Below are 12,381 nucleotides of genomic sequence, written 5' to 3'. Positions count from 1 at the left end.
TTTAGTTCTCCGGAGCAACTTTTTCAAAACACTTATTAATAAAGCACTTGATTATCTTATTCTGGTATTATTTTACTATATTAATATTTCAGAAAAATCATTATTCTAAATAAGTTCCGCGTCCGCTGTTTGATTTAATCAATCGCTTTTGTGCCGAAAGAGGTTTCCCATCACTAAATAGCGCTTGTGACGTATACGGAGATACAAAAATTGTAGCACGCTTGGTTTTCATACAGATTGCGGTACTTGAGGTGTCTATTTAGATATACGTCTGTCTGTAACCCTTAAAAGACATGAAACGTACGCGTTTGATGTCTTAATGCATCGGCTGAACGCTCACGTTTCATAATATATCTGTCACAAAAAATATCCTCTATTTTAATACAGCACCTATCGTCTTACGTATATATATTTTGTACTTTACCCCGATAAAATTTTGCTTGCTCTGCTCGTCGCTGTAGGTCTAGTTCAAAATGGTAGTATTCTGTGATACTGTGTTATTGTATAAAGGTAGTGATATATCGATATTTTAGACTTTCAAATCATTATAACTAAATAGCAACATACCTTACAGTATAATATAAACCGAAATATGTTTTCACAAAAACAAGTTTTCAAAATGTGAATTGGAACATTCGTCTAGTGTTAGTAACAGTCGTCAATAAATATTTATAATAGAAAAGTTTCAAAGTAGCGCCCGTTGTCTCTCGCTACTGGAATGTTGAACAAAGGGCAACGACCATCTTAAGCTGACACACACACGTGTCCATTGCAGGATAAATCACGCCCTTATCGTATGGTACATTGTTTGGGAATGGTTAAATAAAGGCTATAAAGGGAGCGGAAGATAGATGGATTGTGTGAAATATGATATGTGTAAGGAGTGAACAACGTGATGACAGCTGAAAAGAAATGGAAGAAGAAAACAGATTGCCCTGAACCCAACTAATGGGATAAGGAAAGGAGGATTACACTGTATGTCTTGCATCCCTTGAATCAAATATCTTGCTCAGACTTTGCCCGAGTCTTGACACGTTTATTAGAAATAAAACAAAACTAGGGAGGGGCAAACTCTTAATTTAATGGTCCATAAATAAATTGTATCCAAATTATACAAGACTTTATATTAATTTCTAACTTTTAATCTTGTTTAGAACAAACTTGAAGGTCTTAAGGTCTTTAGGGAGAAATTTCAACTTTACAAGTTAGGCTGTCATATTCATCTAAAAGTAATTTATCGTGTCTAACAAACTACACAGGTGTTAAGATGAAACTATAATGGTTTATTGAATCTGTATATGTTGTACGTCATGTACGCCTAATACCTTAGCTTTAAAAGTTTTATATCATACTTAAGCAACATATCTATTGTTTACATATGAAAATGTGAGATGGGTTAATCAATAAGATCGCTGCGTACAGCGTCCAATTCAGTAAGATCAGAGTCGGATTTAACGTCGCTCGGGATCATTTACAAAAGTCTTTAAATCCAACCTAATCGGCATACGTTAAAAGCACCTTTCAAAAACAGATTTAACGTAATTGGAAACCATTCATAGGCCAAATGGTGTTTTAGATCTGAAAATAATCATTTCATTTCCAACAGGTACATATATAAAGAATGTTATATGTAAAATAGAAGCCAATTTCAGAATAATGAAAAGACTAATGAATAATGGTTTTTTTTAAATATAATATCAAGTGACGGGACGAACAAGTTGTGTGCTTTCTTCTCTCTTATCTTTAAATCGCAAAGACTTGAGTAGCACTGCCACTGCGTCCGTCATCCTGAGACATAAGTTCACAAGTCCCATATGCCTGTAATTTCACCAGTACCCTTACCCTTCATAACCGGAACACAGTAATGCTGACATTACTGCTTGGCGGCAGAAATAGGTAAGTTGACTAAACTCTAAAACTAAAAGTAAACTCAATTAAAGTTTCCTGAACAAATATAGGTAACAATGTTTAAGTACAACTTTCGCATAGGAAATAAAACTATACTATGTCAGTCAACCGTGACCATGGGACCTGTAAAGGGCCCGAAACGTCGGTTTATTTGAAAAAACAAATATACGCGATTTTAATCCGGAAAAATAGTTTCATTTCCTATGTGTAACAATTGCGAAAACCTAAGAACTCGATATATAACTTTCGCGTTTGTTTCTAGGGAGATGTACTTAATTAGGGGCACACGTGAATTAAGTATAAGGTAGCAAAACGATTACCTTAGCATATTAAACATTGCGAAGGGACAAACAATTAAGTTGTAATGTTTGGCGCCCTGTTGGCTAAAGGCACTACACTGACATAAGAGATAAGACGTGGAATCATTACGATTAAACTTAGTCACGTGCGCCATTTGTTGCTCGCAATTGCACATACTAAAAAAATACAATTGAAGCCATTGTATCAACCCCAATAGCTATTACATCAGTAAAATGATATACAGTGATTTCTACACGGTGTGAAAACACGATTCCCAAAAATTTTCACGAATTTTTTTCGTTTTTCAGAAAAAAGTGTTTTTTTTTCTAAAAAACGAACGTGTTGGTGTAAACATAACTCGAAATTTAACAAGAAAACCACTGTTTTCAATAGGTACTTTACATATACCAATGGTTTTTTTAAAATCAACTAAACTAAATAGAACGCGTATACATTTTTCAAATTTCGTATGTAAGAAAATAAATTCTGAAATAAAGCCATATTGTCCCTGCCGTGACACTGTCTTAAGTATCGACTTTCAACCTTCCTGTAAAAAAATTCAAGCATTCTTTCAATTAGACTGTTGGCTTTTTAGACGGTTAAAAAAAAGAATAGGTGGTCTAGGATAGTCACAACAATCATATAATTTGGCTTATAAAGGTATACATCGGTACGTATATTTGTTTGTGAATGTACGTAATTATGTTCAAAGTTTATAGTCGCTGGCAACCGAGTAAAATATTTATATCGGTGTATGCAATAAGCCATACCTGAATACTAGAGATGTGTAAGTAATGCGCGTAATGTTACAATTGTGATATATCACGCGACAGTGTAATATGACATCCATCACTCATCACTTTGAAAAATTAAGCGTCACTCATAACATCACCCACCATCACTCATAGCATACTGCGCTCTAAAACACAAATCGTCGACGTTGGTCATACAGCCGCAAGCTTAATATGGAACTGGGCCGGAAACACTGACGCATATTAAACGAGCTGTGGGCAAAGACCACTAAGGAGTGGATCCCACCAAACGCAAGACGAAGCCGTGGAAATCCCCGAACGAGATGGCGCGGCGTGACGAATTGGACGCGTATATGAATGAGGTCTTGGCTTGTAGCGGCGTTAAATCGCGAAGAGTGGAAAAAGGGAAGGAAGGCCTTGTCCCTGCATTGGAACAGTAATGGCTATAAAATGAAAAAATAAATAACATCACCCAACACAATACCGAGTTTTATTGATGCACGATATTATTTATTTCAAATACAATATAGATGTTACAGAAATCCTTTTAATAGGGAATAAAATACATAGCTGTTTACGTTATTTAAAACTTGTGTCTTTGCACTGCGTAATATCTACCTGCTCTAGTTTATGCGTATCGATCGCAGCAATATTTCTAAAGTAATATAACTAAATAGCAAAACAACCACAGAGACTAGTACTTATAACACATTTCATGTTTAGTCTGTGTGATGCGAGTGATGGTGATATTTACACTGTAATGCAATGTAATGGTAATAGCACGGACTGATTCTTATTACACATCTCATTTTTAGTCGTGCAGATAATCTCGACCTATGACGTTTCAAATAAATATTGTACAAATATATATATACAACTCCTAGAGTTTCTCGTTCATTTTTCTCAGGGGAATGTGCCTTACGAATGATCAGTAGAGTTTAATCAATATGACGATTTAAAGTGTAATTTGCTTACCTATGAAATAAAAGTTATTTGAGTTTGAGTCGGTGGGATGTTGTGAGTAATGGTGATATCGGACTATAATATCATATTTACGGGTATCTAATGTGATATTACATTACTTTTCGAGGTACTACTGCTTTGCCCATGTCTGCTGAGTACAGTCTACAAATTTATCTTTTTATGAAAATTTAGCGAAACGCCTTTCCGGCTATAGACCTTCTGACATTTTAAAATGATTTAAAATTTTTGACGGACGTGGGCCATACGTGGGTATACTTACGAACTTAATGAGTAATAATGGAACGCGTACGGGACATGCAAGCAAACATTCATTTGTATATCTATAGATGTCTCAGAATTCTCAAACTTGAAAAATGTCCGGTATACCTACGACAAAAGACATCTGTCAGGTATACCTACTTCAGAAACATTTTTGGGAAGACATATTATGTCTTACAGAATTGTACATATTTTTAGGATAATGAAAAAATGTATTGTGTTGTAAGTGTCTAAAAATGGTAAGTACTCATTAGTTCCATTATATAAAAAACATTTAATTTTTAATTATCTACTTTTTATTTATTTTGTCCTATTTTATGTAGCGTATGCATTTTAAATGTAGTGATCTAAGTACAGATCCATATGAAATGTATTTGTCATTGTTTCTTGAGGGAGATCTACGTCCAGCAGCGAATATCTTTTCATTAAAATAACGATGCAGAACAAACATCCAATGACTTGATGTAATTTAATTATTGAATATAAGATTCCAAAATCACTATATTGGCATTTGTTGTTTTTTTTTAATTATTTTCTATTCTCTATCATTAAATTGTGAAAAAAGCTGCAGTAAATTATCCAGCGGTTGCGACGTGTGAAAATTTTCTTGTTAAAATACATCTGTATCTACAAGATTCAAGTTTCTAACTATAATGTTTGTAACTGTCTATGTAAGTAACCTTTCTTCATTTTTTTTTTCTCATTAAGGAGGCAGAAGGCAGGTTCTTAACTGCAAACCAATATATTTAGAAATAGGCAAGGAGGCAATACTTCAGAGAGCTTCACTTTTACTTATGTCATGAAAAGTGACGTCATGTGAGACTGCTAGAGCCACTTTAGCCGTCTCAGACCGTTTGGAACTATGGGTATGTGTACCTCAAGTGTCAATCCTTTTATTTAAATTTTGTAATTAGTATTTTCTATTTCAATTTCACGACAACGACTTTATCAAAATTGCTACATTGACTTACAATTATATGGACGTCGGGTCCGCGCTAAAAAGTGTCCGCACTTGTAAGGCGCTAAAATCGTATTCATTTGTTCGACTGACAGCGCGATACTGCGATGACATTACAATTTAAATTTCGAATAGGTTGACTTGGGACATTTTTTTCGTGGTTTTTGTATTAGACCCGTCGTTCATTTATTTGTAAGTCAATGAATTGCTACTACTCTGTATCATTGTACTGTCATTGTATATACGGTTGTCCGCCTGGTTTGTTTAGAAATGTCAACTCAATGTCAAAAACTGCGTTTACAAAACTGAGGCTTTTCATTTGCAATTTGGGTTTAGCAAGCAAGGCTGACGTTGAACAAAGATCCTGATAAAATATAAGGCAAAGGAACACAATGTTGTAAGCTTTGTAGAAGGTTGAGCGAGCTGGAAGACTGAAAAATATCATTCCCTTTGTTTTAACGTCAGAAGTACTCGTAAAATTGCTTTTATTTTCATATTTCACGTTAAACACAGAGCTTTCTTCTCACAGGATTTTCGGGACGGTGTCCTGACTACAAACAATTGTTCTTAAAGTTCATTTTCCTTTAACAGCGTAAAAAGCTATAAAAATACGACAAAAGATAAAAGAGCTTAAATTTAAATGAGTTTAATTAGGCATTACATTTGTGACGTGTATATTTTAAGTAGGTACTTACATAGTTGTACTTCAAATCGGGGTGCATGTAATCCACACCTGTAATAAAAGAAAACAAAATTGTTTAAGAACATTAACAACAAAAAATCATCTTTCAAGAGTAATCAATCAGAAACGACTTTAACAAACATTGTTTCTTCACAATATAGAAAACCACGAGAAACATTTTAAGACTTTGTAAGAAGCGATACTCATAAACTAAGTTTCATACTTATAATAAATACTTAAAGAAGTTGAGCCTGTACTTTTAATATTTTAACATTAAAGTCAATTGTGAAGACACCTAAAAAATTACCCCGCTTTACGAGGATGCATTGATTTAGCCAATTTGAATTCGTAGCTTCTCAATTACTAAACGTGCATTGTCACAGGTAATTCCTTCTTGGTAGGACCTTTAATTTGTAATCACATTGGTTCTGTCTGTTATCCAGCTTGAGTTTGGAGACGAAGATAAAAGTTTTAGAAAAGATGGGTTCGAATAGCACATTCGTTACAATATTTAGCTTTAGCAATATTTTACTTTTTATTCGATCATACCCTGTTCTATCCCTGGTAGCAGTCTTTAGGTATGTTAGAGACTATAAACCTAAACTATAACACCAGTCGGGTCACTCAAAAAAAGAACAACCCCGTTTTATGCGAATATTTTGTCCGTAAAGCAGGGTATTACTGTAATTATAAGTTAAAAAATATTTTTAATACTAAGTGATGTTGCGCGCGCCGCTCAGAGCAATCACAAACTTCTGAGGGCACAGCCACTACGCACACAATTTTAATCAGGTTATAAGCAAAAGTGTACTAGGTACCATTTTTTGCCACTTCGTGTACGTCGAGACGTTTTTGATATCAGTTTTCTGATGAAGATCGCCAACGGTAATATCGATTGTCCAGAATTATTGTCACACATAAGCCTGCACACAAACCTGTTGCAGTACAGTCTGCAAGTGCCGTTTGCGATCACTAATTATAGGCAAAACACGTACATGATTGTGTGCATTTTGTGCATTGACGTATTAACAATGCAACAGTAAATCACTGTGAATTTGATTTGTTTGATATATACGTACAAGCATAAACACAATCAGGCGAGAAATGACCAAAGGTCACCGTGACACATCACGTGACTGACGGTGATTACATAATTGTCCATTATTTGTGTTTTTTTTTGTAACTGTGTTCTTGTTTTTTTTTTCTTTTTTCATAAAACCTTTTTTTGGCTTCATAAGCACTTTAAATTGTTTCATGTTGGTGGAAATTCGTAAATGGCATTGGGTTACTCATATTTAAGTATACCATTTGTCCGTAAATTTTCCAAAAATGTGTAAATAAATAAAATAAAATAATAAATAATGAAATCGGTTCACAAATGTCGGAATAATGGCGTAACATTCACAAAAAACTAACTAATTAGGAACCTCTTTCTTTTTTTAGAAGGTAAAAAAGGTATTGAATATATGCACTCATCGTTATGTAAATGTTACGGCAATGACAAAGTTAGGCTTCACTATAAAAGCTTTATTAAAACTAAACACCTCTGTTAACTATCAGCCATCAAATTTTTTTTGTTAACGCAACAATGTTTTTGTCAGTAAATATGTGTTACACGCAAGTTTATCTCACAATTGCTATCTTTTTAGTATTTGGCAATAAAAGTTATCGACTTTGGATAACTGCGAATAAAAGCCAATTAGGGAAAACGAATGGTCACTTGAGGAGGATTCCGATTTTCGTCGGATATTTACGATTTATCTCACAATTAAATTGATTCTCTTCAATTTCCTTTATTTAATAGGCATTCAACATTTAATTTCATTACTAAAAACTTTTTTCATTTTTGTTCTACATCGTACGTATAATTTTTTTATGATACCAAGTAACGGTACGAACAAGTCGTGCGCCTGGTGGTAAGCATCACGCTTGTCCATAACAGTTGCAGAGCCACTCAGAGCTTTAAATCGCAAATATCTGAGGGGCACTGCCACTGCGCCCGTCACCCTGAGACATAAGTTGACAACTCCCATGTGCCTGTAATTTTACCAGCACCCTTCAAAACCGGAACGCAGTAATGCTCACATTACTGCTTCGCGACAGAAATACGTAAGACGGCAGTATTTCCCGGGACGAACTCTTTCACAAGGAGCTCTACTGCTATTAAATCATAAGCAAAGTCCAGGCAAAAGTTCTCCTGTCACAACATATGGTGGCTAGTAAAACAAATAAAACAAAATTTATGAAAAAATAAGTGCACATTCCTCCATCTCACGTGACATAAAGGGAAAATCAGGTCGACGATGGAGCAAGCACACCTAAATAATGCCTATTCACTCTAATCGTGAAAAGGCCCAAGTTATAGTGGTCAGGGAATAAGTCTGCAGGCAAGGGATTCCACTACATAGGCGTTCGCCATATAAATGTGGAAGCGTAACGCTTCTTGCGAATCCTTGGAATATCCACAACATCGGAGCGGAATCCCAGCCACGTCTAGTCCCACGATGATGGAAAGGGGAAAGCGGAATTAAATCGTGCAATTCCATTGCACACTTTCCTTGATATATCCTGTAGAATACCGGTAAACAGACAACTTTACGGCGTTGTTCCAGGTTCGCGAGTCACCTATAAGCCTTTGATATGCTTTTCAACTGAATCGAAAGTGGCCAGTTGGAATTTAGCAGAACCATCCCTTAAGTAGTAGCAGTACCTCATACACAGCAGGACTTGTGCTGGGTACAGCTGAAGCAACTGTACCAGTGTGAAGTAACGCCTCACTTTGGAAAGACTACCAAACTTCCTGGCCGTATTTTTCGCCAAGGATTCAATGTTTCTGCCGAAGGTCAAATTAGACGACAGGTCCACTCCAAGTAGCAAGAGACGATCGGCTAGGTAATCTAGTTTGATACGTTTAATATTTATACATGAACATTTCTTTTACGGATCCTGTAAATTAATATGAAACGCAAAAATACTTCCAAGATGGTCATTTATTATTAAACGTTGATACGTAACTGCATTCGTTGTTCAACTGTACTCGTGACACACGTGCAAAACTTGTCCTGAGCGCCTCAACGGCCTTTGAGTAGTTGGCTGCGCTGGGCGGATAGCTCATAACGAGTTGATGGACCGGGCTGTTCTCTGTTGTAGCTTGTAGTAAGTATTGAAAGTTGTCAATATTATCCATATCCTAATCATCGTGAATTTTCCAGAACTAACCCCAAAATTGGATCCAATTCCTGACGTTACCGTCGAACTTGGGTAGTTCTAGTCTTAGCAATTTTACGTTATTTTTTTACGTAAATTATAGTATACTTCAGTGCTACCGGAGTGATTCAATACTAATGACGCTTCACTATTTTATCTGGTCAAAGAGGCAGCTGACGGTTGCTTGTTCAATCTATTATGGACAGGCGTGTAGCTTCTTGCACAGGCACAACTTGCTATTACTTGATATTATAAAAAATATATATTTAGTGTTTACCTCAGCCCAACGTTGTTTGTATTCTAAGGCATTTTCTTGGTCCTCTATAAAATCTGCTTCAGGAAAGTCTTCAAATTGCAATAGGCGAAAATGTACCTCTGCTACGTCTCTGAAGGTAATGATTGTACGTTGTAAATAAAATGCGTATAGGAATTGTTTCCTCAAGTGTTGCAAAATTATTGCCAGAGTAAAGTAGTTTTGCGCTTCAGTGGATTTATAACTATCTTGTTAGAATTGTAGATTAACATCTCTTCACGGTCGCCGTTATTTTACGGATGCTATGTAAATTTATATAAAACGCAAAACTATCTACTTCATGTGGATTAACAAAGGTGTTACATAATAGTATTCCAGCATATGAACCCTGTAAGGGCATTACAATGATATTAACTTAATTAATTTTATTATTAATCTCGTACGCGTATTATTGTACGTTATGCAACTGGATTATTTATTTAACCGTATTCGTGACAGGGTCACGAGTTATGCTAACATAAGAAGCTACTTGTGTATTATATTCGTGCATTACCAGCTAGAAGGGCGTTATGGTGGAAAAGGTAGGAAAGGGGAACGTTAGTTTCGATCTATTAAACTCTGTCTTTGACATCCGCCACCTAACGCAATCATAACGGATTGCTATATTGACATCCGCCAATTGCACAAAGAACCTTTTAGAATACTATAATTGCTATATTTCTCCGCTTATATCCACGTAAGGTGCAGAGATGATCACTCAATTTAAGTGAGTTAATAGGAATGGTGTGTTTGAGCTTCATTTTAATTATAAGTGTAAGTTAAAGTATTGTTGTGAGTGAGCAGAGTAAAAACATTATGATATTCGATACGTTTGTTATTGCGGCTGACTCCACTCAAAGTATCATTATATCTAGTGTTCTTTTTACTATTTGTGTCAATGTGCTTTAATTTACTCAATTTTTTTTAATACATTTTATTGTTCATTTTTTGTTTTTGTTTCGTAATTATTTATTTATGTTTTACGTTGAATGTTTTAATTATGTTTTGCTTTTCTTCTGTTTTCTTTCGTTTTTTCTTGTTGTGTCATTGTAGTAAACAAATAAATGTATTTTCTTTCTTTCTTTCAATACAAATAAAATATTGCAACTGTACACAGTTGTAGTCAAAATAAGAATAAATAATATGAAAAAGTGTATTTAAACTTACCGTCATCCATAATCGCTGTAGTAACATTGACCCCTGTGTACCCCTGGGCCCAAGCCGCCTCCACATTTAGATCTAATTTAGGCTTCCCCCCATTTTGGCCGGTATTCTTCAGGTACCACTGCAGTGGGAAGTAGGGGTCCCTGGGCTCGGCAGCAGGAGGCGTCTCTGGGAGACGGAGGGGGCGGAAACCTCGCTTAACGCGCTTAAAACCGGACTGCTGGATAGCTGTGTGGATCTGTGGAAGAATTTATTATCAGTATCATCAGTTTAAGCTGTATGTGCTGACCTACAAGATAACAAAGAAAATACCACTTCAAATCAAAAAGCTTTTTTGATGTATAATCACATGTGGCTTTGTTATACCAAGGGTACGACATTATTAGTCGTACCCTTGGTTACGGCGGCAGTTAACAGCGTATATGGTTATGCATTTGAACCCGCAGTGTCCACTCGAGAACCATAAGTGATTATCACAGGTTTATACGCTGAAAACTGTCTTACCCCCTTAAACACAATAAGCTGTTCGCCAAAACACCACCTTCCTCTTCAAATACCGGGTGTTTACAAAGTGAACCGCAGTTGTGGGAGTAATAGTTCTAGCAGCGATAGAACTCCTTATGAAAGAGTTCGTCCAGGGAAGTACTGCCGCCTTACCTATTTCTGCCGCGTTTGAAGGCTAAGGGTGCTGGTGAAATTACAGGCACATGGGTCTTGTCAACTTACGTCTCAGTATGACAAGTGCAGTGGCAGTGCCCCTCAGATCTTTGCGATTTAAGGCTCTATATGGCACTGCAATTGTTATGGACAGGCGTGTCGCTTACCATCAGGCGCACAACTTGTTCGTGCCGTCACAAGGTATCATAAAAAAAAGAATTTAGATTTTTTTTCAATAGTTGAAAAATAAGTTGAGACAAGCTTTACAAAATCGTTCTTAAAAGATGTTAATTTTATTATGTTAATTTGATAAAGATAAAGATGTTAATTTTATTTTTGTTGCTTTGTATCTATTTTTTGTTTATTTAAATATAAACGTTACTAACATAGATAAAAAGCTCAAAGTCACTCAACGACTAATGGAGCGAGCAATGCTCGGCCTTTCGTGATCGAATCAGAAATGAGGAGAACCGTAGAAGAACGAAAGTCACCGACTGGAAATCTTTGGGGGAGGATGTATATTTCTTTTTTGTTTCACTAAATTTACCGTTGTGTGTTAAATAAATATATTTAGATGCAAGCATTGACTTACAATTATATGGACGTCGGGTCCGCGCTAAAAGTGTCCGCACTTGTAAGGCGCTAAAATCGTATACAGAGCGCCAAACTCCGCTTTAGTCTTCATTTGTTCGACTGACAGCGCGATACTGCGATGACATTACAATTTAAATTTCGAATAGGTTGACTTGGGACATTTTTCTCGTGGTTTTTGTATTAGACCCGTCGTCCATTTATTTGTAAGTCAATGGATGCAAGTCATGATAACGCAAATTTCAAAAAAGGAAGGTAAATAATAATATTTATCTACGTAATACGCAGACTCTGCTAGCGTAGCTTATTAGATTTTCTCCTATTGTACAAGGGTCTGTTTGGATAACAATAATCTCAGCATTGGAGCTACTTAAGTCTCTGCTCTATTCGTTACCTAGTACGTGCCTCATGAATATCTAACAAATAAGGTGAGGATGGAATAAGTAGGGCCTTACTAAAACCCTGTCTTTACGAATAAAATAAATCCTTTTGCCTGTTATGTAATAATAATAACGTACACACTCAATATAGCCCCGCACTAGGGAAACCCTGTGTCGCGGTGCCATGAACACACACATAGACAACCACAAATTACACCCAAACTCACGAGAGAGAAAAATGTAGGCCA

The 12,381-nt window shown here is 35.9% G+C and overlaps 1 protein-coding gene across 1 annotated transcript in view; it reads right to left on the bottom strand.

The window, feature by feature from the left end:
• The window catches only part of LOC113226494 (neuroendocrine convertase 2), a 145,537-nt gene that overhangs the window by 50,680 nt on the left and 82,476 nt on the right, over positions 1 to 12,381 (bottom strand). Inside the window, exons 3-4 of the mRNA XM_026459127.1 lie at positions 10,509 to 10,743; positions 5,856 to 5,893 (exon numbers count right to left, since the gene is read on the bottom strand). Of these exons, the coding sequence (XP_026314912.1) occupies positions 5,856 to 5,893; positions 10,509 to 10,743 (273 nt within the window). The remainder of the gene's footprint in view (positions 1 to 5,855; positions 5,894 to 10,508; positions 10,744 to 12,381) is intronic.

This window comes from Hyposmocoma kahamanoa, unplaced genomic scaffold (assembly GCF_003589595.1).
Source record: "Hyposmocoma kahamanoa isolate Upper Pololo Valley unplaced genomic scaffold, ASM358959v1 192, whole genome shotgun sequence".
NCBI classification, from domain to species: domain Eukaryota; kingdom Metazoa; phylum Arthropoda; class Insecta; order Lepidoptera; family Cosmopterigidae; genus Hyposmocoma; species Hyposmocoma kahamanoa.
This window is presented reverse-complemented; position numbering and strand designations above follow the sequence as displayed.